Raw genomic sequence first — 26387 nt, 5'->3', positions numbered from 1 at the left:
GTGTTCTCAACAGTAAAACGGTGTTGCGTAACACCTCAGAAACGTTTATTGGAAATGTGTATAGGGAGTTGATGAGCAAAATACATACACACTGAAATCGGAAGTGGCGTTCCCACGTGGTAAATTATTGCCTAATCTGGAACGGTAGAGTTCCTTGCTCTGTGGGTTGAGGAAGGAAAACAGATGATGTGATCTCATCAACAATGATGCCGTCTGAAGTTACAAAACAAACACTGACCCAATCCAACCCAATAACCAGAAGTGGTACCACTTAAAAACCCTCTAAATTCTTCCATAACGGCGCTAGATGCGGAATATACTTATACTGCTTGAGCTTACGCCTCAGATGGCATCACAGCTCTGTGACTTTGAAAAAATGGCATAACAATGGAACCATAAAGGCCCACACAACCCGTTAAAGGGTCCATGATGTGAAGTTTACTTGGGGACATGTCCTTGGAAACTTTCTTCTTCTCTTCACCTTGTACGACGTGTCTTTTGGTTACTCTCAATAAAAAATGTGCCTTTTTTTAAGGGCTCCTTTATTCACATTTTAGTCTGACTAAATAATGAGGGTGATGTCATTACGGGAAGACACTGCTTGTATGCCTACGCAGCATCTGAATGGACATGCATTTTGAGTGCAGGCGTGGCATACTGGTACATAATGTAGTGTAGACCTCTGTACAAAAGAAGTCCAAATAATTTAAGGTGTGAGGACATTGTGTGGACTTGCACACGTCCACACAATGTTTCCCCTCTCTGAAAAACAGCTTCAGAGGCATTTTGGGGTCGGGGTAGCAAAACGAAGAGGAAAAGTCCATGAAAAACATCATTAAAGATCCAGTTCGAGGGAGTTATCTTAGTAGGGGGAAAAGGAGCATTTTGCCTAAATTACCTTCACTACAGGAAAACAAAGGAATGTCCACACATTGTAAGTGAAATAAGTAGGTGGGGGTGTGTGTGTTATTTCGTGAGAACAAAAATTTTAAAAAGTCCCTCTTTTAGGGGAAATGAAAAAAATATTTATATTTTTAGAAAACTTTGCTCACTGGCTTTCTGTCTTTAACCGAAATAACGAATCACCAAAGTAAACAAAATGTACCCCAAATTTGGACAAAATCTAGCTCAGAAAGACTTGAAGGATTGAAGTTTCTCCCTTAGACACCATCACACTTACGTTGATAAATGTATCAATTTGCTTTAGAACAAAACCAAGAAAAGGTACCAGACTTTCCTAAAAAAAAGGCTGGGCCAAAATTTAAAACAGGTAACATACATCATTAAAGGTATTTACAAGAACTGCATTAAAAAAATTGTCTTGGCCCTTTAAACGTCGAGACGAATCGTTTGTCGTTAACAGAATCTGAGCCAAATGAGATGTAAGGCTGGGTATCATTAGTAGAACCCTGTGAAAAATAAGTCTGGCTATTTTCGACAAATGGAAAAGTGTCTAGAATAAACAGCTGTGGAGCAAGCAAAGACTTGGATGGTTGATGTGTGAATGCCCAATCAAACTGCAAATCGGAATGATTTATATTTCTGGGAATCGCTAGGCGGAGGAATTGGCACAACCAAAGAAGACGATAATTTCCTAAGATGCGACTCATTTTGCAAGGGGAGATATCCAAAATGCTGCATCATCTCTGCACAACGTCCAACATTTTCGATGGCTTTTGCGGTCTTGAAGTCTAACGTAGTACGCCAGGCTTGATACCTTTTACTTGACACCCTAGTGGTTGAATATAATCCCGGCTTATAAGTCTGCGTATTTTCAGCGATCCATTTAGAGACACACTCTGGGACCGCACCGAGTCCTGTGAAATTGTAGATGAGTTGGGTGACTCGCTCTGGATTCAGTGCCATGTCCTCGTACCTCAGCAGTAAGTAATTGTCCCGGTACTTGGGATGGTACCAGCCCGTTTCTTTGTTTTCCAGACTCAGGGAGCAGAATCGCCTGAGATATTCGCGCATTTCTTCCGTGAAAGAGTTGGACGCTAGACGGTGGTGAGTCCCCTTCACGACATTCATGGCCGGCACTCGCGATGCAGTCATACCACGCGGGTCCCGGACGAGGTGAATGACCTTGAGTTTCACGTTGATGTCTTGTATCAGAGGCAGAAACATCCCAATGTGCCAAATGCGAACAGATTTGATTGCAATAGTTCTTTTCGCTCGACATTCTTGCATAAACTGCCTGGGTAAAACAGCTCCACACACGCTGTGCCCCGAACCTCCTGGTTTCATTTGGGGGCACAATGAATCAAACAGCCGCGGAGCCACTTTCCGAACATGATTCTGAGTTTTGCGTGACAACCATTTCAGGTAAAAATCTTGAGAAGTGATATCGCAGTGATATAACGAACTCAACATATCGACGTATAACTGCTGTACAAAAACAGTTCCGTTTAAAGCGAATTCGTTCTCCAAGGAAATACCAGGTTCGAAGAGGTAAAAGATGTTGTCGTTTTGGCCAAATACCTCACCGACGAGAGAAGACCCGGTCCGCATCGCTGCTTGGATTACGATATTATTACCCAGTGAGTTGGCGTCAAATAGTCTGGTGCCAATGTCAACATCGTGGCCGACAGGGTTCTGGCGCTTAGACGAATCTAGCAGAGGTGTTTTAGAGGGTGTAGCGGCGCGGTGACCAATTGAGTAGGCTCTGGTAATGGAGTCCGTTGCCACACAAGAACAGTTGCAGGATGGCTGCTCCACGTCGCTCGACTTGGTGTAATGGCGCAAGATTCCCGAATTTAACTTGTTGTCTGATGGGGATGGGCCCCGGTAGCTCCAAACAAAAGGGGCATGTGGCAGCATCTCCCCAGCAACAAAATAGAGCAGGATCCCCGCCGCTGATAGAATTGGCACTATCAAATAAAACAAGTACCTCTTGGACATGTTGACGAACACTGGCTTGGTGCTAGACTTTCAACGAATGTCAAGTTGAGCTTGAGTGTGAAAACGTTGTAATTTCAGAGTTTCCGTTTACAATGTCATGTTCATCCAAATGTATGCTCTAAGGCCGGTCATTGTTCCTTGGAAATCCCAACCATCTGAAAAGAGGAAGACAATCACAAGAAGATTTTTTGAGAATACATAGACCTTGTTAATCTTTTTAATGTCATTAAATCTCTTTGTTGTGTTTAATCTCAACAGATGACAGCGATCTTTCTCTTCTTTTCACAAAGACCCCTCTCACTTTGCCGAACAGTGACGTATCCAGAGCAGTGTGAAAACGCTGGGCATTTTTTGCCCAACGGTGGGTACAAAGTGAATTGCCTAACTGTCGGGTGAATTACCCCTACGCGTTGATTCCCTCCTAATAATGGGCAAACTTGTTTTATTTTACCCAACGGTTGTTAGAAAATGTTAATTGTACGACCATATTTACCCAGTGTTATTCCCTTTTTGCTCAAGAGTTAATTAAGCGATTCCCCTGTTACCCAACGTTGGGCAAAAAATTGTGTCCAGCATTTTAACAGTGTGGAGAGGGGACAAGTTACCATTCTGAAGACGTATGTCCGTTTTTAAGAACTGAAAGCGCAAGCATTCTAGAAATGTACTGCCACACTTTTCTATGAGGATAAGTTAAACAATTGGACAGTCGATCGAGTTAGGGGAAAATCCATTGCCCCAAAAGACCCACGATATGCCACGGACTTTAATACACCAAACGGCCCTCTTTGAACCTTCTCACAGCATGGGTCAAGGCTTAGTGTAGACCCAAAGAGCTTCGACTGGATAGTTTGCTCACGGACACCGCTTGACACCCATACAAATCCGATGAGACTGGTCTAAAAAATTCTGCTGTTTAAGTGAATACCTCAAAACTTCCACTATTACATGTAAGTTATTAGGACATGTTATTACTTTCACAAATAGCTAATAGGTTACTGCATGGAAAAAGTAGTGGCGTCCATACAATGAATGCTTTACAGTCTATAAAAGAAAAGAAAGTTTGACTCTCTCGAAGTCAGTCACCCACCTGGATGTAAGCTGCCCCTTTTCTACTGCTGCAAACTCAACGGTGGGTCAACGTTATGCCACGCCCTTACTAAATGGACGATGTGACAACGAAACTATGGTATGTGTTTGTAACTTGACAAGTCGATGTGATGTGTTACCGAAGTTTTGGACGGTAGCGGGTATACGGCCCTGGCTTAATCCGGCTTTTGTTAACGCATGTTTTCTTGGTATATCAACAACCTCGAAGGCACCTTGCTACATCTACTTGTTAAAGAAGCAACCCAATGACCATTACAATGCAATCACTTACGGTGGAAAAGATGCACTCTGTTGTGGCAAACTCTTTCCAGAGGGAAGTGCCTTGCTATATACTCTCCCTTATATATAGGTCTGTCCTTGCTTTGTGATCGTGGTAATTCAAAGACACACAGAAACAACCACTTGCGCTTACGGTGTATCTGATTCCTTGACGAGTTTCAGCGACCCGCAAGGTTAACTCCTCATGCCCCTGGTTGTTAGTCAAAAGAAGATTCGTTGGTATATGCGTCCATTATACAGGTATAATTTATGACCATTGTGCCAAGGATGAAATTACGAAGAGCACTCAGGTCGCCTCCCGGTGCACACACGACACTGATGTCTATTACCAAGAAGCTCAATCTTTTTGTCCATCAATAATGATTATTCATGACCTCACCTGAGACCGTTACACATGCATCATTACAATAGACTGGATCGATATAACATCCTGGGGGTACAGTCTAAAAACAGAATCGGTTAAAACATGCCCAGAATAATTGGAAACAACCCATTGTTGCATTGTTGTCTCTAACCGACGGGTTGGTTGCCTTTACCGATATTGGTTATTCAAACCAGTTTGTTTTAAGAGTGTAGTTTGAAGATGAAGACTTGGCCATGGTCGGAGATAACACGTGCATCACTTCTGAGGCTCATTAGCAAGCGGCAAGTGCCACTTTAGTTCTATGCTGTAATTACAAGCAACACACAGGCCAACCGGGGCGCAGAGTGGAAGCAACACCCATGCAGCTCCAGTATAGCCCTTAATAGCGTTGTTTTTTTTTTACTTGGAGTTTTGCACGCTGTCCCCGGTGACATACTGGAGTTTGGATTGTAATTTTGGCACTACTCCTTATCCGGGGAGTTAACCAAGATGAAACTTTTCTGCTTCGATTTCAGCAGAGGCAAATCCAGAAACCTAGGGCAAAATTTTCGGGGGGGGGATTGGGGAATTCCTCACATGATCTTATGTATTTTCTTAGGGATGTGGCACATTTAAAAGAAATTAATTATACTTTTAAGAACGGTAAGGACAAGGGCCCATGGGGAAAAATGAATAGGAAAAAGGAAAATAAGCAAAAAGAAAAATTGTAAGTGAAAGAGAAGCAGGTTAAAAATGGAAAGTTCCAGAGAGAGAGGCGGTACAACGGTGGGAAAAACTCAAATATCTCAGAGTGCTGGCCTTTTGAAGATAGACGGTGAAGGATGGGATAAGGTCAGGCAATTAAGTCAAGTGTTTCCTTGTTCGGAGGGAGGAATCAGTGATGGAAGCTAGGCCACTGAAGTACCTTCCATGGTGAAATCGAAAACAACGACTCTAAAGCGTCAGACGCAAAGAGTATGCAAGGGGTGTTCACGAGAGGTTCTGACCAATCAGATTTGAAACATACCACTGAATCCTATCAAGGAGTACAAAAACACTGCGCCAAAGCACCAGTTCAGACGTAACTGGTGAAAACATCAAACCCCCCCCCAAAAAAACCCACAGATTACATGTACTTATAATACCCTTCCAAGTAAAAAAACAAACAAACAAACAAACCCTCAAGAAATTGCTAACCGAAATCTGGCTCTGTTACATGTTTGAACCGATGATCGCAAACTTTTCCAGTCAGGCTGCCCTTTTTAAAAGGCACCTGGGGCGCTGTTTTCGGGAACCATGCAATGGATTTTTTTAGACTCACTTTATGTGCACCTTTATAGTCTTCTGTAAATGAAAACTGAAATCTTTTGAGGGAATATTGTATTGGAAAATGCACTTTTTGGAAAAACTGAAAATTATCCATACTCAGGGTTCCTGCGCCTAAAGGACAATTAAATTCCATGACTTTTCCATGACTAAGCATGAAAATCCACGACCTCCATTATAGCGCAGTTTCTTGGACTATTTGGCCTTTTAGGTTACAAATACAATCACAGATTTTATGCGCTTATTTCTGATAATAGACATCACATAGTGTTTTATTACTTCCATGACTTTTCCACGACTTTAGTCATTTTACAAAATTCCATGACTTTTCCTGACCGCAGGAACCCTGATACTTTTCCAGACACGTGAGGTTGCTGCTGCTGTGGTGTTAGGTAAGTCATTGTTCATTTATTTTACAGGTATTCGTGTTCAAGTTTTAAACTCCAAATTCGGAGAAAAATTTTTTTCCGCATGCTTATTGCCCGCACAAAGTGATAAACTCCTAAAGTAACGGAAATTTACGTCAACAAAAAGTTTTAAAAACGTGCACAAATCAATAGAACATTGAAGTTAATGCCGATGACATTATAGTTTTGCCATTAACAATGGAAAATGCCAACTTATTTATGGGGAATCCCTGTACAAGGTCGGAACATCATTAAGTGTATCGAATGGAAAATGCATCAGCATAAACACCACATGGCTTCGAAATACGGATAAAAGTGAAGCAAAAATTATTAAGGTTAATTACAGTGGTGTAATTAATCTAAGTGTATAGGGGGCACCGAGGGGTGCACGCATATTTTCAAGGGGCACCACATGAAAATAAACTGCAGCTGCACTTCAACTGAAATTATTCACAGATTCAATTCAAAGGGCACGGGGGGTACTGGCATCCGCTGGGGGAGAGCCCCTCTGCCTCCCCCCTTAGTTGCGACACTGGTTAATTGAAACGCAAATATGAAATACTAACCATTGTTATAGAATAACTCTATTGCATGATCCCTTTGATTTTTAGCGTCCAGTAGCACCACAACCGGGGAAGGGGCCTTACATGACGTCACATGGTTTGGGGGAGGGTCTAGTGTTTCACTGATATGAATTATGCAATGTTCAACTTGAAGACCGCGGCGACCAACGATGTTAGTGAGAGACATAATAACTGTAAAAGGTGCAGGGGACACCCCGAATCTGGAAATATTCTGTAAATGTGCACTGTCCGTTCGTGATGGGACCCAGGGGCGCAGCGAAGGCATTTTCTTGGGGGGGGGTTGCCGGAGTCACTTTGCCGACTTGTAACTTGTTCGCTAACCTCGTGTGGTGTAACATGGAAATCCGTAGTACGCTACATTTTCATGCTTCAGGGGAAATGCCGACGGCCAACGTATCATCCCTTATGTACCAGTTCCTGGATTCATTTGCCGACCGAAGCTCTATTTGCCGACTGGAATTTGTTATTTGGGAGGGGGTGCCGCATCCCCAGCGTACCCCAAGTCGCTATACGCCCCTGGGAACCGCCTACCACAGAGCCTAGAATATGCAGGATTTAATTCAAGCACAGAGAAGTCAAAAACGTAGAATAAAAACAATCTATTTGACCTCGGTTGAGAGTTCTAAGGCCATCTCCGACAGCAACTTTAGCTTTGGCACATTGGCCGAGAAAAGGACATAACCGGATACTGCTCCGAGCGAAACAAAAGAGGGCGTGTTTTTTTTTGGTACCCACCGCATAGTGTATGCTCGTTTGACGTAGAGGACGCTGAGTGCTCGTAACTAATTTATTCCGGTATGTATGGTCTTTGCGTACGCGCAGAGCGCGTGCAAGATCCCGTTTGTAACCGCCTGTCCTTTCGCCGATTGGGAGTGCACTTCAGCTCGGGGCGGATAGGGAGATTCAAGCCAACAGACACAGTACTGTGTAATGGCATTGAGATACATGTGCAATTTTCCAAATTCATTTTCCTTTGACCTGTCCATCAAGAAACTAATTGTGAATATTAATTAAGTCACACCTGTCGATGTACTGAGCAATTCCCTTCATATTATAGTCCTGCATGCACTGTGCACTATGTGAAACCTCCACAGGTATACTCGCACATTTTGAAGTGCAAGCAAGCAGATGCAGATGTGGGTCTGATAAATTCACAAGTCCCTTACAAGTGCTGTTGGGCAGAAAAATGGATCAGAATCTCTGTACCATCATCGATGGGCTATTATGTACATTTGTTTCTCATTAATGACATGACAATTTGTCACCCTCTACCTCGTACCTTACCACAAAAGGGAAAAAAGGGTCCCAGCGCACGACTCCCAGATATTGCATAATTCATGTTGCTGTTGAAATAAATTATCATAAGTGCCATCCTCCGGTTGTGATACCGCCGCTACCATTGCGCAAGCACAAGTAATGGCGATCAACGTGTACAGAATGACTCCAGGATTTGTGAGGTGTCTTACGTACTTTTCTGTCGTTACATCGCTTTCTGTCGTCGAAAAACAATTTTCAACATAACCAAGTGGACATTTCTGCAATTATGGCTAAGTAACGAGGCATAGAGTTGCGTGGAACACTGGCACTCTATGCCCCATCGATTTGCGGTGTTCAAATTTCGTAGTCGCCAGCTCAGGTGGCCGGTAATAATACATGTACTGTACTTAGTCGTGCGTGCGGTAAGTGAAGCTTCCCTTCCATATTCCTGAAAGGCCCACTTATCTGCTTAGTCATTAGTGCTGTAAGTTACATATGTATCTGTTTAACCATGGAGGTAGTCTCTTCAACAGCCGAAATTGGTAGCCTAATTCTTCCACAAGTTTTTTAGCACCGTCCTCGCCAAACATCAGTCATTGTCAGTGGCATGGGTGAGAAGGTGGGGAGTTCCCCCCCCCAGGGAAGTCTTGCCCCCTCCCTCATTTCTCCTCTGAAAATAGCCTGGCTGTGCCACAGTCCAATTTGCCCAAAGCCACAACAGACAAACATGGCAAAGGTACTGCACCAGTCAGTCAATTTGGACTGACATGACTGACCAGAGCACACAGCTTTCCCCTAGTACAAAATGTACATGTAGGCTAATGTAAGACAAAAACTTTGTTGTGTTCAGTAGCATTCTTTTGTATTTGGTAACTTTTTCTTGCATGCTATAAAATTCTGTTGCAGTTAGCAGGGACACAGTCAAGTTTGATGCCAGAAATGTACATCTAAGCGTCAGGTTTTCTGAAACTTTGAATTGCTTTGTTTATTTACCAATCAGGAGGAAGCACTACATCATTGCAATACTGCTTGCCGATCTTGACGAAACCTTTGGACATCGATCAAAGCAAAAAGGCATCTTTGCAGTATCTTGTACTGGTCACTACAACAGCTGACCACCTGCACCGGCCACCATCATGTCTAAGGCAACCAAGAGGAAGCATGTCACTAGAGAAGTTCTAGATGAATACACTCTCCCTGAGGATCATCAGCAGATTGTTAAGGTGGGTGTCACTGTATGAAAATTTCCCTTCCCACACAGGTTAAAGCTAACACTTTGTAGTGATATTGTTCTCTGATCCTCATCAAACATTTAAAGTATTATAATCAGATCAGCTAGAGTTAGTTGCTTGAGGCGGACAATTGTCATCTGCTGAGTTTTTTCCAGATCTTGTGAAAGGGAAAACACTTGCAGATGCAATTTGAAATAATCCCAGATGTCGAGCCAAAGTGCTATTTTTTTACTTTGATGAGTGGCAGTAGAAAAGTTGATATACATGCCTTCACAGATGGACTGTTGAATTGGACCATATCTAGGCTCCATCCTATGGTAGATCAAGGGTGATTGGACACTTCCTGTTTGGGTCGTTCCTCTCGCCAAAGCAAATGTCTTGCATAGCCTTGATAGCAATTCAGTCTCAGCTACACTGAACACATCGTGTGACATAACCAGGGAGTTTTTGCCAACATCTCCTCCCTGCAAAGAAATAGGCACTGGCCAATCAAAACTTGCAGTCCATTGTCTGCATGCTTGCAGGAGCCATTTTTGCAAAATGTCATGCTATCTGAAACTACATATTGAAAAATAAAAAAATTACTCATTGGTTCAAGTACACACCAATCAACTCTCTACAAGTGCACCAACACACTGGGAACAGAGCGTGAATCTGTCTCTGTCAAAGCCAGCGACCTCCAAATGACTACCGTGGTGAGTTCATTCTGCACACGTGCATGCCTTTTGAATTCTGAGCAATATCTCAATCCTTTCCTCTCGGTACCTCAGGTGACTGCAAGTAGGGGCAATAATCTACATGAAGTACAGACAGCCACAGGGGAACAGTTCCTGGTCAGCATGCCCACCAGGTTCCGCAAAAATGTCTGGATCAAAAGAGGTACTGTGCACAGCAGAAACTGGAAACAATCAAGCAGTAATTTGACTGTGATGGACTTGATCACAAGGTCTCAAGGGGGTCAGGTCTGGGGGTTAGAAGTGGGACTGTTGTCAAGTCCATCACAGGTCCTCACAAGCCCCCTGCAATTCTATACCAGGTTTTACCCATTACACACCGATTATACAAGGCACCAAAGTGTGACATCATGTTGAACCAGCAGGTGTAGTGCAAAGAATGGAGTATGCTCATGTGTTGGTTCATGTGCTGGTTCTTGCACATGACCTATTCACTTTGGCACTCGGTTCTCAGTGTGATCCCAGAGCACTACTCTGAGAACATCATCTGAATGTAGACGGCAGTTTAAGGTCAGAAGCGGGTATAATTTACATGTAGCACCCCTGATGCGAAGTGCAAAATTAAGATCAAGTGCCTTGCAAGTGCAACACAAGTCCATGAAATGTCAGCCTGTCTTAAGCCAAGTCACGAGCAGTCCATCACATTATTTGGGACTGGATTTGTGGAAGGGCTTGTGATTGGATTTGGATTTAACTCCAACTCTGTTGTTGGTGCCGCCAGGATTTTTTCCGAAGGGGAGACAAACCACTTTTTGGGAGGGTGGGGGAATTTTGTGAGGGGCAAAGGACTTATCAGCTTTGAAATGATTAACGGTGGGAGGGGGTCAGTTTGAAGGTTTACTCAAAAGACAAAGAAATCGGTGACTTTCATTGCCTTTAATCTCTTTTTTTTTCGTTTCCTTGGCTTTGTTCCTATTGTCTCTGTTTCTTTTTTTGCAAATTTTTTCCAGGGGGTGAGTGCCCTTCCTTGCCAGCCCATATTTGATATTACAGGAATTTATATTGCAGAGACCAGTCTAGTTTTACCTGAGAAGTTGAAATATAAACAATACCGAATGAGTTTCCTGCACAGTAAAGTACGTCAAAGATTCAAGAACTTTCCTTGAATAGACGCAAAGTATTTTGTGATCACATCGTTGCTGCGTTGCAAAATGTGTGCTGGACAACAAAAAGGGCTTTCCGAACGAGTACACCCAAGTTTCAAGTTGGCAGAATTTAAAGACTGGCCCAAGTTGTAGTTAGAAGCATATTTTTGTAGCCACCGACATTTTTCAGGCAGTGCAAACTTAAAAGTACCAATTTTGTTCTGAACAGATTACAGCCAACGTTTGTGATTAATTGCCATTTGGCAACAGTGGCAACTTTCAGTTGGAATCCTGCACCCAATATCACCGAATAATTTCCAGTTGCGGTGATTTGTATCATTGATGCTCACTTTCAGGGGACTTTGTGATTGTAGACCCTATCCTAGAAGGGGACAAAGTCAAGGCAGAGATCACGACCATCCTCTACCCCAAGCAGATCAAGTACATCCAGAAGGAGGGGCTCTGGTAAGTCTCCTTAACTTGCTGGGATTAACCCTAACAGTACCGGGCGTTGTTTGGCTTGGAGTACTCAGTACTACAAAATACTAAGTAACACTCTGAACCTGAAGAACCTAACGCTACAAATTACTATTTCTGGCTAGGTTTATTCCATTGTTACTCGTACAGAGAACAATAAAACCATGCATTCATAGTGCCACAGCACTGTATGGTACATTGTCTTCTCTATTGTATCTTATGGCTTCAGAGAATAATAATGTCATGTCCTCTTACAAGTGACAGGGCTGAGTAGTACATTCTACTACTAAGTAGTACTTTGTAGCATTCGGGACTGTTAGGGTTAAAAGATCAAATTTTGAATATTAAGCTGGCTTGAGAGTTTTGTAATGGCTTTCGCAGCTTCTGCCAAAACTTGAAAGCTTGTTAAGCTCAAACTCTCACAACGTAGCTGCTTTTCTTTGCATTGCTAGATTTTGTTTGGTCTAGGCTCTTTGCATTGCTAAAGTTTTGCTGTTAAATGTATAAAGCATCACTAACGGGCTTTATTTTATGCGTGTGCTGTTGGGATACTAAATTGGCCCATTACAAATGCCACAAAGGTGTTGACAGGGAGTCCATTTCATCAGTAACATAATGTTGTGAAGTACAAGCCAGTGTGTATTTATTATGCACCCACCAGGCCAGACCAGTTCACAAGCAAGCCACTGCATGGAGAGGGGGAGATGGGACAGCCCCACAACAATCAGGACGTGGAGGTGATCACCAAAGACCTGGCGGGCATCTCGTTAGGAGACCAAGCCGGTCGCTCAGACGAAGAGGATAGTAGCGACAGCGATAACGACGAGGACCTGTTTGTGAATACCAACCGCCCCTCGGTGACTTATTTTTACTCTGACAGCAGCGAGGAGGAGAACTCAGAGGAGGGGGACGTTGGGGAAGGGGCAGGTGAAGAAGAGAAGGAAGAGGGTGGAGAGAGATAAGCCCCGGGAAGCCCCGGGCCAGAACAGCATCGTGTGAGATTGGTTGAGGGACTGTAGTCGAGAACACGTGTTGATTTTGTTGAACTGGTAGCCAACTCTGACATGCAGTATACATAGCAGCTACGTAGTGCCAATGGCCTCCTTACAGAGGGCACTAAAAGGTGCAGTACCTCATTACCCAAAGACACTAAATGAGGTCATCTGGAGGGTGATGTTGGCATAATCAGCTTGGCATTCCTTTCAGGGTGTAGATACCCACCACCGTTGAAGTACTTATGCAGTAAAGAATGGGCCCACTCACTGAGGGCATATATCAAGGCACCCCACCCCATACTATACCCCCTGATAATTGGAGCCCAGTGTTGAGCCTCTGTTTTCTACTTTATTCAAGACTAGTAGACTAATAACCAGGCCTCTGATAACTGGTCAAGTAGTGGTGTCTCATCTCCTTAATGAACCTCGGATCAATTTCAGCATATCCAGCAGTAAAGATCCAAGTAGCTGTACAGCATAGACACACACAATACCACATCAAGGACATGTAGCAGTGTTGTAGTTGAGACTCCTTTAGACTATCACAAGACCAGGGTAAAACCTTCAGTTCGAAGTCAAGTCACCAGCTAGTAAGCCGAACTGCTGCCACAGCATTCCATCATTATTGTCCATCCTTGCCTCTGGTCTTGTGACTGGTCTTGCTTTGTCTTAAAAATATCCTTGTTTCTGGTCTTGCGGCGGTCTCAACTACAACACTGGACTGCAGTATGAGACTCCACCTGGCTTGAATTCCATGAGATCATCATACGGCATTGGCAAGTCATGATTAATCTGCATATTTACATGTACATTATCATGCAGACTCAGTTGTAACTACTCAATGGTACCATTCTCATTCATGAGCCCTTTGGGCTCTGAGAAAAAGCGGCCAATGCCAGCCAATGAGCTTAAAGAATACAGTTCAATAATGTGGAGTTAAGAGCCCGTCTCCACCATGTTTGTTTACTTGACAAAAGCGAAAACAGGCACACAACCATCTTAATGTTATTAAAAAATGTTAGGATTTGATGATTAGATGATCAAGATTTGTGTTACTACCATCTTCACTGTAAAATACTTGTCTTGATTCTTAAACAGTAATTATTAAAGGCACACGCTGTTCTAAAATTTAAGGAAGTTTTGTCTGTTTAGCTGTTTGAAAGGTCTGTGGTAGGTGTAATGTCATGACAGACATATCAGACACTGTGCTTCTGATGTAAATTCATTGTCATAGGCTTGCAGTGGAACTTGTTTTGCTTTCCTAAATAGCTAAGACAGTTCAGCTGTTTCTGTTAGTTGAGAGCCCGTCACATGCCCAATCTTAAACGGTTGATTGATAAAGCACCGGCTGGCTATGTGCCACCTCGCGCAGTATGTCACATGCATGCTAATGGAGAATGTGTATGGCTACTTGCAAGAGGAAAATATCATAAGGAAAGAGGGGTGTTGACAAGAATCATTGGAAATTGAAAATTTTAAAATTTGTTTGGACTTTGCGACTCCAAAACGTATTTATGAAGGGGAATTACTTGGTGTTTGGCTGGTCTTAAACGTCGGACCAGCACTGGAGAATGAACGCTGCTAATGTCCCTCGCCTCTAGCTCAGGATATTTCCTCAATAAAACATGGAAACGTGATCACTGGCTTATAAATAGTATTGATGCAGGATGTGGGATAGAACTTGGGATGTAACTTGAAAAAAAGAGTGGACAACGAGGCATTGAGCAAGAAATGAACCTGAACAACAAAGACGGGACCAACTGACGTTGTATACAAGGTGCACATTTATTTTTAGTTCACCTGAACCACAGTCACGTTATCACTGGTATGATACAACAGGGTGTGATCCAACAATTTCTTGACTCCAGTACATCATCGATAACATTTTTTTAATTTTTATTTTTTTTTTACACTGTAAACTTGTAATTAATATTTGTCTTAATAATTTTCTTTTTTTTCAAATTGTCACCACAAGAACAACAGCTAGACCACATAAGTACAGCTAGAAGCACAAATTTCTTCCATCTAGCTAGGGATAAAAATGACATCACAGATTGTTTTGTTTACTTGTAGGAGTTGGTGATAGTTAAAATCTTTACATCTGCCAAAAACCTCGTGTAGGTTTGTGGGTGCTTAAAACACACAGTTTCCAAAGACTATATATGTAAATACTGGAACCTAAATATGACCTTTTGGAAATGGGGAAAATATTAACCGACGGTACAAAACGAGAAGAGAGAATGTTCAGAGTATTTAATTTCCCCCCACTATATTCTAATAGTGCATTGACACTGTTAACTTGCTCTTTTTCCCCACAATTTTGATTTCCGGTCCCATTTGGGTTCCAGTTTACGAATGGCTCAAATGAATTCTTCATTATACACATTTAATGGTTTCTGAGTGACACAAGGGAGCGAATGACAGTTAACTGTTGTGGAATTCAAATCCGAGAAATCTCGTTTACTAGAACCGTTGTGTTTACTATAAGCACACTTAGCTCTAATTACATTATGGTAATTCAAAGTAATAGACCGATTGCACCCAGTAAGTCATGTGACCTATAGTGGGTATTAAACATCAATGAACATGGTGTCCTCCCACAACAGTGTGTCATAAGTATCATTTACCAAAAGCTGACACTCAGTGTAGTACTCAGTCTATGGACGTGATGGGTACTTCACCATAAATCGGCTTCATATTTGGTAAACACTTAAAAGGCACTTTGCTATGGGAGGATACCACGTCTGTTGATGTTTGATGCCCCCTGTAGGTCACGCAACTTAGCAGGTGCAGTCAGTCTATAGTTCTAACATGCTACAACCTTTCCTCAATAACAAACTGTGGTATAGATTTGACACTCCACGATATTTTTGTTTGTTTATGCTGTGAACCGATGCATAAGAAGTCTACTTATAACCAACAAGCTGACGGGTGAATTCCACTCACCCAATGATACAAAAAATGCATAAATATTGTGTAGGCAGTCCATAGAAATCGGGAAACTGAATGGGACAGTCTCCACAGGCTACTTGAGCCAAGGAAAAGATAACTAAAATTGTTTTTAAAATCTGTTGTTTTTCCCCAAACTCCTCAACAGTTTCTGCGTAGTTACTGCTTAAATTCACATTTTGCACCTCTGTGAAGCAAAGGGTATGTGAAAATCAGTCTTGACAGGCATTTACTTGTTATAAAAACCACTGACCGAGAAGGTGGGTTTTTTTCATTCTACACATTTGATAATGACTAACCCTTTCTACTCGGCACTTTTATCCACAGATTTGTAATTGGGCTGGTAGGATTGGGCCAGATTTGATTTTTTTTTTTGGTTTTGTTGTTTATTTTGAAGGGCAGTCCAGTGTACAGGCTTGGAAATTTCAAATCCAAAATATATAAATCAAAGTCATGGTACATTTAGTTTGTAGAGAGTGGAGGCCCGAAATTAATTAATACAACCCACCAAGGTGGTAATATTTATACAATGCAAATCTACAAATCCAAATCAACAAGGTATTGTGTTTTGTTTCGCCTACACAAATAGTTTACTCAGATGCTCATCCCATGATAACAATCAAGGCTTTCAAACAGGACAATCTCATTTACCCCTATGAGGCAATGAACTTTTTTTATTCAATTTAAAAAAATCTTGGCTTAAGACTCAAAGCTTCCTTGTAAAATAAATACACAACACAGAAAGACGGCGCAATTTAAGAAAGAAATGATATCCTGATTAATACTGCACAATAAATAATTGCGTCTAAACCTGCTCCATTTCCAAAGTTTAAAAGATCATCTCAGAAGACATTTTGTTTTCTTCCTCAAGAAACCAAGGTATTAGTACACAGCCTTTTGAATGGGACCAGTGTAAAATGTGTGAAGATAACAATGGCCAATTAGCATTTCTGAGCTACAGCAAATGAACCAGCAAGGTTGAAGCAAATGATGATGTGGGGCCATTCCTGAAATCCTACAGGGTCAACTGTTCACGTTGACATTCTTGACTGTTTTGACAAACAGACAAGGGCATCACTTGGGTTCTCTTCTGGAGTTTAGGAGGGCTAAATCACTCATAAGCAGCTAAACTAATGTATCATGGACTATGGAAGGGGTTAAATTTTCAGGTATTTTTGCAGGCCAGAGTTGATGCTCATCCTCTTTCCATCTCTTCGTTTGTTTTTTTTATTTTGCTTTTTTCTTTTCTTTTTATTTCTTTAATTTTTTTTCACCAGCGGGCAAAAACACTCTTGCTCCCCTTGTCCATGCACAGACATATAAACACCCTCTAAAGGCAGTATTTCAGGCTTTAAATAAAATTCAAACTCAAAACGCAATGCAAAAAAGTGCCTACATGTTTCTGGCTAACTTGTACCGATTGTCAACCTCAATCCCAGATCGCAGAACAATAAGGATCACAGAAATGGCCCATCAAATGACATGACAACTGCAGACATGGTCAAGTTCCATAAGCCACCGTGAGTTAGCCACCTGTTAATTTTGCCTGGTATTCAGATACATTTTTTAAATAGGTCACCATGGAAACTGAAAACAAATAGTCATTTTTGCCTCATATCATCTTGGAAAGTTATCTCAAAAAGGGACGAGTGTATGCACAGGCATGAACACACAAATTATACTTAAGTCTCCAAAAATCCAGTTCTGCCAATTTTAAGTCTACTCTGAAGAGCCTACCAGCTGTGCAATACCGAGACTGCCAGGACTTTTAAGTCATTTTAACTACTAAAGATGGGTTTGGACCCTTCAAAAATTCTTCTGATGCAGTCTGGTGCACATTTTGATGATGATATTCAGCACTGTACCATTTTTTTTCCACAGGTTAATTTTTCAACGGGAGGAGACAAAAAACAATTTCTTTTTCACTGACCATGTACATTCACAAAATAAACTGCAAATTATGAATAAACAAAACTACGTATGCCTACGGTATCTGTTCAGCCCTGTCCTCTGTGCGAGGCAAAAAAGCTCTTTTCACAGATAAAAACACAAGTTGCAAGAAGCTCTAAATAAGAGCTTCAAGCTCCAATTTAGGGGCAGCTGGTCCATAAAGTCAACTTGTGGACCCAGCATATTATCATAACTTATTGTTAACCTGTGGCCCTGGGTCAAAGCTATCACAGTCTGAATGTTTCTCAGGTCACTGCAGAAGTCCACTGCAAGAAGCTCAAATTGAGCCAAGTTGGGAATTTTTCTCGGTTTCTTTGGGGGCCACAACCATTCAGCAATATTTGTTATAATTGTTGGTGACATCTTAAATCATTCTCCGCATGTTCTTCAGATAAGGTTATTGCACCGTGAAGAAATTTGCAATATGGGGGGAAATCCACAACTTCTTCGCTTTTGATCACTATGCTGACTGGAGTTGGGAGATCAACACATGTCACGGGCCATCTCCAACACATGCACCGTTACTCCAGTCTGGAGTCAAGAATTTCATGATAATGCCAAACAGTGCACCTCAGTTTTCTGTCCTGATAAAATTCTATAGTTATAAAATGCCAAATCCATGCCATCAATGCATTTTCAACACAAAAGGTGACATGATTTACTGTTAAAAATCTATCTACAATAGCACACATAAAGGGCTGTGAACACACTTAAGTGTCTTTGTACGGACCAGTCGGGGTGCAAGACCGCTTCTACATTTGTGAAGCATGCCAATAATGGTGGCACCTTTCCTGCTCTTACTGTATACATGTACAATGATCTTGTGGTTGAGTTGAGTCTATTTCCAGAGAAAGACCCCCCCAAAAATAAATAGAAATAAACATAAGTGGAACTAACTGAATGCTGAGTAGATTACTTGAATTCCTCCTGATAACAATACCATTCAAATGCTGAGTACTGAAACAAATTAATAATTCTCTTGGCTTCAAATCTGCCTACAAATTTATTTGCAGTCCTGTCTAGAAACTTCAGCTTCAGCAATTACATGTACTCTATCTATAACTGGCCACTGATCATATGAGGATGCAATACATATGTGGGAAGATAAATAACAAAACCCAAAAACAACCCTCCCCCCGAAATTACATTGTCTTTAGTAAATGTTGCATTTATTGAGGATATTGGAAACTACACAAATGCTTTGCCACCCTTTTTTTTTTTTAAATAAAGTTTGTTCTCAAAATTTAAAGATTCACCTCCATACAAAAGCTTTTTGTGTCTCAAGTTTGTAGTTATTACTTAAAAAATAAATGTGCCTCATATTGGAAAGACGGTCTCCCTAATCAATCTCGCTAAAAGCTTCTCCCTCACTGGAACAGCATTGCTAAACTGTATGATCATATCTCGTAGACTCAACGATAGAAGATCAGGTTACAGTCAGGTACGTGGGTTGGGCAAATCCAACAAGACAACTACATATGATACTGTTGTTTGTAGCACTTACAATGCCAGTACTTCTATCATGAGAGAAGTCAGAATTCAAGGGGGAAAAAACCTGACATTGTTTTGAAAGCATACCTCTAAAACTGCCTGCCTAGCAGAAATGCTTGTATAAACTTGTGATCCACTAACAGTTATTGATATGTATAATAGTTCCTAAACTGTCTCCAACCCTCCAACCCAATACAAATCCCCAAATTTCAGTAATAGGAATACCCAAATTGAAACAAGGACTTGAACAAGCTCAAGTTGAGAGTAACTTAATAAATAAACACAGCCTCTATGTCTTTCAGATCATCTGATAACTTCTGTATAAAGGTTGATCTCATTTATAAACGTTTGTAATGATGGTGTCACACTGTACAGGATCTACGTGATTTGGTATTATCAACGAACAGGTAAGTTGCACATTATCAGCTACTGTCATTAATAGAACGATATTTCTTTTTTTTTTCCTGCTTTTAACACTTGCTTGAAGAACGACCACAGTGATTACTGAAAAAAAAAATTTTTTTGACTTTGAAAGTCCGCAGCAGTATCAACTTTGACCATCCAAGAGTGAGGGACCATATTCGACAACACTGCTAGAGACACAGTTTCTCTACCTACGGAACTTCGGTCCATGGGGCCGTATTCCTGGAGCGGCTGAACAATGAAATCTACTCAGCATGGAAAATATTTGCTTATCTTAGGTTACCAGCTGACACTTCATTTTAGTATGTATTGCTTCTCACTGGTTCCCTGCCAAATTGTATCTAGCACGTAAACCCTGGTGTCGACCTTTTAAAAAAAGCATGTCAACCAACTACATCCCCTCAGAGGCTTATGTGAGGTCAATGCAGTGTTAAAGGTACAGTCCCACATTTGCAGCTATCCATAAAGCAACTGATAAAATTTTCGTTGAAATGCGTACTTGGTTTAATGATAGTTATGGGACTAATAGGCTCCCTGTGAAATCATTCTTTTGGGCAAGCTGTCATTTTGGAAAAAGTAACAAAAACGGCCATTTCCTAGGTCTCTGAAGACCCCTTTCTGGAAATTGCCTTTAGTAGTTGTTTTTTTTAATTTGGTGAAGCATGTGCAAGTGTTGACATGATGCAAACTCGTACACAGCTGCTATGATTCGTCGGTTCATTGCAGTACATCACCTAGCTGCTATCAGCTGAATGACGGCGTGTCTGAAACAGTGAATTTTTGTGCGATTCGAAACAGTTATAGAGTTACACATGTATATGAGTTATATCGACATCTTTGACTAATTGTTGTCTTTCTCGGAATATACAGCATTCACTGAGCTCCAACTTTGTATGGTCAGTTGTAAGCATCCTTCTTTAGATTTTGAGCATGTTGGTTGCCTCCAATGAACTTACTGCACAAATGACAAATGATGGACTGTACCTTTAAGCCTGGTTCACAGCTGACAAAAAATCCAGAGGGAAACAAATGCATTGGAATGACAAACAATGTCAGATTGAAACGGCAGGTGTTGATATTCTGAAACTCACTTTCATTTTCATGTAAAGCATAAACCTCCCCACGGGCATGGCTTCCCTGTCACGTGATACCACGCTGAGGCTCTTGTAGCCTTTTCACAAGGCCACTGTGACTATCAGACGGATTGATCTGAGACTGCACATGCTGAGTCACTGCACTAGTCTCCACTCACTTCATCTCACAACTTTACTGTTCTGTTCAGTGTCCAAGTCTCAATGACCTTGTCAACAAGCCCAGGTTCTGGACATCAAGACGAAATCTAGACATCAAGATTAAGTCGGTCATCTGAACAGGCAACATCCCAACCTTTACAGTGCACACCAAAGTACTTACACTTCTTAAGAATCAAGGTAAATTAGTCAAGTTAATCAACTTTCTGAATCCTAGTCCAAGTTCAAGTCCAATAATTTCAGTATCTTTTCAGGCAATAATGCTTTAAAATGGCAAGTTAGTACATAGAGTGACCGATATTACTACATGTGCTGATCACTAGGCATTTGAAACAAATTTCAGCTAAGCAGCCATCTTGCCAAGACAGTTTATTAAAGTATACCTCAGCAAGGCATCACCAGCCCGTAATGCTGTACACTTCACAAGCTGCAACTTATGACATCCACAGGGACCACGTAAGTCGTGCCATAATTTGTAACTTCTTGCACAACGCACGCCATAAATGGCGCATCAGTGGAGTGCTGTGACAGCGTAGCACTGAGCGAACTCGGCTGCTGGTCTTCGACATTTGCACAGTGGAACTGATGAAGAATAGCTGGTTCCCATCAGGTTTTCTGTATTCCGCATGCAATATCCTTACTGCAGTGCTGCCCAACACAATGCAAGCTAACTTGCTCGGTGTATAACAACTATGATCAATCTACAGCGATGGTTCAGGTATTTCTGGGGGGGGCTTCAATCTCCTAAGCTTGCCAACATGACCTATTGTTATTCATCATTGCACAAACTCCTCAAAATTGGCATTGGCAATATTCAATTTTATACTGCTCATCAATTCCACCTCTCTCAAATAAAAAAACAAAACAAAACACAAAAAACACTTAACATGTAATGTGGATTGCACATCTGACAAAAAGCGGTCCCCCGTAAGAAAAGAGCAAAAGTTACAAGTTTATACAAGGTTTGTATCGTGAGTTGCAGCTAGACTGTCATAATTCTGATAAGAATAATACACAGACAAGTCTTACGTTTGTTTGTTTGCTAATAACAATACTTTTATAGTATATACATGGTTGCAGTGGGGCAACAGTTTACACATGTACAGTGCAGTTTGAAGACTTCTCTAAGCCTTGCTAAAAAAAAAAATCAGTGCAAGACGCCTAGGCCGTCAACTACATTCTGACTGTATCATTCTCAAAAAAAAAAAGGGAAAAGAAGTAATCTACATATCTACATATGAATATCTCCAACATTTATTCTATTCCTACGAGATCAAAGTTTATATATTGTCAACCATGCACAAGGTTTTGAAAATTTGACTCTCAGGATCAACTTCTTAAAAACTCTCACATGTTTGTAATTTGCTACCAAAGATTCGCCAGTGCTAAACTTGTACAAGTTCCATCCGCACGTGATGACGGTGTGTACGACATTCCGTTTTAATGTTAAACACTTGTACATTGCAGATGGATACATTAACTCAGCCTACCATTGTGAATATACCACAGAAAGTTCAGCAGTGACAGGGAGTGGCTGGATTAAGTCTAAAATATTTCTCTTTTCAAATTTGTCACCAACTGTGATTCAAGACAGTGACTCACACGCTGACATCATAGTTACAACTGGTAGGCAGTTACTTTGGGCTTCAAACAGTTGTGAAAGTTACTTAAAAGTTCTGTTTTCAATACTGTTGTAGTCGAACTTAGGCTTGGGAATTGGGAGTTTCTTTTATGAGTCTGCACTTATGTCATCAATTTGGGTGGCGAAGTTGATGGCTTTTATCTCACCTACTGAATAATTTCATGGTCTGGGAACAAAGAAAACTTTTTTTTTTCAAGGATATGGTCAAAGATCGGAAAAGTTGAAGACAACCTCCTGAGGGGGAAGTAGAGACGCACAAAATGAGTGTTTCTGTTGTGGAAAGAGAGATACCTATTATATGCCTATGATGCTACCCAGCTGGTTGTGAGACTAGTCATTTGAACTTGCTACAAAGTGGCTTAGAGACAAGCTCCAAATCTTGTGTCATGCCTAAGCCATCGTTCCCTGGTCAGAGCAGAGCAGAACTCAGATCTGAGAGAAGAACACCAGCTCAGTTTCTGAATCTCAATTCTGCATCCACCCCTCCCCGACCTACGTCCTTTTCAACTTCTTGGACGGGCGCCGATTCCCCCGTGCGGTAACCGTGGATCAGTCGATGTCTGTTGTCGTCTGCAGCTGTCGGTCCAGGTCTGGCCGCGTGTAGGTGAAGCCGGTGAACTCGTTCTGGTTGATGGACTTGATGATGTTGGCCTGGATGGGTGTGAGCTTAGGCTCTTCCCTGGTGAAGTCCGAGTCGAAGTTGTTGACGTCCTTTTTCGTTTTCTGCAAAATCAAGAGAGGGCCAATGAGCTCTGCCGTGCCGGAAGTGTGCACAATATCATCATCACCACCAATTTTACGAAGTGATAAATTTCCCTATGGTGCGCAATGCAAATACCTTCGAGAAAAATCGCATTTAAGGCCCCCCCAAAAAAGTCTCTGGTTTCTGGTCACCGCGCGCGTCGTCGTAGAAAAATAAAGAATCTTCAAATTTTGCATAAAACGATTTCCAAAAGCCTCCAAACTTACTCAATCGGCAGGAATTCTGCTACCGCGTAAGTTTAACGTGTTTTTGATGGGTGTGTGGGGTTGAGTAATATGTACGGTGAAGGAGTCCCCCTAGGCCTCCATACATCTCAGTCGGGCACTCTTATCAGATGACGTCGTTAAAATATCTTTTTACGAAGGTCTTGTCCAAACCAGTTGGCTGCGGCTTCATATTACGCATGATTCTATGGGAACTGGATGCTGCCAAATACTCGCTGTAATTTCCGGCTGTAGCCAATTGATTGGGACCCTCACTTACCTCATGAGAATTTTATTTTCATTTTGACTCTGGAGCTTAACTATTTTTTCCATAGGCTATTTTTTGATGTGCAACTTGTTTCCTCAAAGCTAAAGCAGAATCCAATGTGCACAGTATGTCATATACTGCTACCTCATGAGAATTTCATTTAAAACTGGAAACTGGAGCTGAGCATTTATTTTTCACATTTAATTTTTCCATGGTTGTGCAGCTGTATTTTAACAAGCTCAATCTTGCCAAGAACTGAAGCCTCTTGTTTGAGTGCGACGACTGAAACCATCGCCTCTTGTCATATTTTATGGTCTTTTTATTAATATGCGTGAAAGCATAGATTGTAAACTGCCATACAATACTAAACCTGTACCATCAAGTCCTTGTTTGAATGAATTTAAGGGTTATTTATTCACCTCAAATTCATCCTTTTTAAGGTAGGGTTAAAAAAGTGCGAAAGGGACTTGTTTATGAATGTCACAAAAAGTTAATCATTAAGGAGAAATTGAGGTTTACTCCCTGAAATGTGTTGCTTATAAACATGGAAATTCAATTTAGTACAAAAACCAAAATGCCACAAAACTACCTTCTGAATAGAAAAAACCCCAAAACTTGAAAATAAGGGTTAACTGGAGGGAAAAAAATCCTTTTGAATCAATGTACTTACAATCTTGGGCTTAAATGGTGGCTCCACTTTGAGCTGTTCCAATCTCTCCCAGGAGATGTCGGAAAAGAACGGGTGCTGCCGGATGGCGTTTTCCCCACCTTGGCTCTCAACGCACCCCAACCTCTTGGCTGGGTTTTTCTCCATGAACTACCGGGGAGGGGAGAAGAGAAGAGAATTAATTGGCTGCGGCTGAGGATATGACATGTGGATATGGGAAGTGGCTGAAGCCACTTAGCCGTAGGCTTTCAGAGGAACAGGCGCTGCGTGCATTATCAGCCATAGCCGTAATGTTTGGCTCACATGGGTAAGAGTATCAGATCCATTGACATGATGTGATAATGACATGAGGTGACTCATTCACACATACACCTGCAGAAAATTTGCTGTCCCACTTTGTTTACGAGAGCACTTTCCAGCGGGAGCTAGGTGGGGACGACTGATTCACAGCTCCACAGGAAGGTGTGCCTATAAGCAGAGTGTGACACCATCAACACACAGGACCATACATTCATTCTACATACACCGTGGCTTGGCTTGGCACTCTGATTCACTCAGGACTTCTCCACACAACTCGGGGAAAATGACTGGGAAGTGAGAACTCACTGCTTTCAGTATGGACGTTGCTTCCTTGCTGAGCCAGACCGGGTACAGGACATCCTCGTGCAGGATACAGTCGAAGAGATCGTCCTCGTTGTCGGCCTCAAAGGGAGGCTGGCCAGCCATCATCTCGTACATCAGGACTCCTAGGGCCCACCAATCCACAGACGGGCCGTAGTCGAGCTCGTGCAGGATCTACAAAATCAGAAAGAATGCCAACATTTGAGACATTCTGCGCAGACAATTTGGCGACTTTGCCCGGAGGATGTGCGACCACAATCTGGCTTGTGTGTACGCAGGCACGGCTGAGGGGTTTAAACATCAAGCATGCCTCAACTCAGCTCATTCTCTCATTTCTTTCCTATACGCACATGAGGCGAAGAGGTTTGCAGAGGTCGACCGTGTGCCGCACTTGGACTTGGCTGTTATGCAATGCCTCTTATGGTAACAAATATCACTCCGCGGGTGCAGCACAAAAATATAGTAGAAATACTGTTCAAATTACTCTTCCAAATCAGTATGTAAGGCTTTGACTGAACATCGATAAATGATGGTTGTAGTATCTTGCCTTTATTAAAATTGGACATTTTTTGCCCAAAATAATACCGTCTGCAAGAAGTGAAAGGAAAATACTGATAATTGAAAGAAATTAAAGTAAGTCAAAACTGGCAAAAGATTCTCAACTTACAGAGAACTCAACTTAATGTGCATAGCGTGCCATTCTTTCATCGAAAGAATCATCTCCATTTCATCATTTCATGAAAGTTGTCTTACTAAGAGTCACGGGGTAGGAATTACGTGGCTAGTCTGTAAACGTGTAAGTTTCAGTTTCAGTTAATTGACAGTTTCCAGAATTACATTACATGCAGTGATGCCTCAACGGGCAACTGGCAGCCAGATTTTTATGACATCCTACTTGTCAAATAGCAGGACTCGGCGTTATGCAACGATTATGAGAATTGTTTGTGCGTCCTCCTGATTTCAAACAGGCCAATCCCCATTGCAAATTCAACTCAATACAGATGAACATACAAATTGACTCAAGTTGGATTTGAACCTGCAACCTCAGAAACACTGCTCCATGTTGGTGGCTCCTTCTATTTGTCAATATCTGTGTTCATGGATGCCAGTCGAAAGCCATTAATCCCTGAAACCATATGTGATCCACTCATTGAAAGTGAGTAGTAAGACCATTTGACAGTAATGTACTGCTCAGTTTGGAATCCTGACTTAAAAAGGAATGGTGTGGGTAAAAGAGTGGAGGATTCCCGTTGCCTTGCACTGCGTTAGATACTTTTAAAGGCCTTTGACTCAAAAAGTAGCTCTAGCGACTTATGACTTTTCACAGAGTTGGACACATTATAGCAAGGGGTTACGCCCCCAGTCACTATGCAAACAGCAATGGATGAGGATGACCAAAGATAAATAGCCCGCTTCAGCCATACAGTGTTGTG

General features: G+C 41.7%; 3 protein-coding genes across 7 annotated transcripts in view; 1 reads left to right on the top strand and 2 right to left on the bottom strand.

The window, feature by feature from the left end:
- Positions 1 to 838: 838 nt before the first annotated feature.
- On the bottom strand, positions 839 to 4586 carry LOC110979261 (carbohydrate sulfotransferase 3-like). Of its 2 annotated transcripts, none has more exons than XM_022234893.2 (2): positions 4280 to 4586; positions 839 to 3056 (listed from the first exon to the last, which is right to left on the bottom strand). In XM_022234893.2, the coding sequence occupies exon 2, from the start codon at positions 2899 to 2901 to the stop codon at positions 1513 to 1515; it is 1389 nt and encodes a 462-aa protein (XP_022090585.2). In that variant the 5' UTR covers positions 2902 to 3056; positions 4280 to 4586; the 3' UTR covers positions 839 to 1512. The 2 variants fall into 2 exon arrangements, with proteins under 2 accessions (XP_022090585.2, XP_022090584.2); XM_022234892.2 differs by lacking the exon at positions 4280 to 4586 and adding an exon at positions 3989 to 4221.
- Positions 4587 to 8331: 3745 nt separating this feature from the next.
- eif1ad (eukaryotic translation initiation factor 1A domain containing) lies at positions 8332 to 13860 on the top strand. Its single transcript, XM_022234865.2, has 5 exons — positions 8332 to 8626; positions 9205 to 9427; positions 10207 to 10315; positions 11612 to 11720; positions 12394 to 13860. Exons 2-5 carry the CDS (start codon positions 9341 to 9343, stop codon positions 12692 to 12694), a joined length of 606 nt encoding a protein of 201 aa, XP_022090557.2. The 5' UTR covers positions 8332 to 8626; positions 9205 to 9340; the 3' UTR covers positions 12695 to 13860.
- Positions 13861 to 14488: 628 nt separating this feature from the next.
- The window catches only part of prkce (protein kinase C epsilon), a 63267-nt gene continuing 51368 nt past the window's right edge, over positions 14489 to 26387 (bottom strand). For all 4 annotated transcript variants that reach the window (XM_022234862.2, XM_022234863.2, XM_022234860.2 and 1 more), the window contains 3 exons: positions 24940 to 25128; positions 24337 to 24483; positions 14489 to 23155 (listed from right to left, as the gene is read on the bottom strand). In XM_022234862.2, the coding sequence (XP_022090554.1) occupies positions 22982 to 23155; positions 24337 to 24483; positions 24940 to 25128 (510 nt within the window). In that variant the 3' untranslated portion in view covers positions 14489 to 22981. The remainder of the gene's footprint in view (positions 23156 to 24336; positions 24484 to 24939; positions 25129 to 26387) is intronic.

This window comes from Acanthaster planci, linkage group LG01 (assembly GCF_054643075.1).
Source record: "Acanthaster planci isolate LZ-2023a linkage group LG01, COTS_SCS, whole genome shotgun sequence".
NCBI lineage: Eukaryota > Metazoa > Echinodermata > Asteroidea > Valvatida > Acanthasteridae > Acanthaster > Acanthaster planci.
Note: the sequence above shows the minus strand (reverse complement) of the source record. Positions and strands in the feature narration are given on the sequence as shown.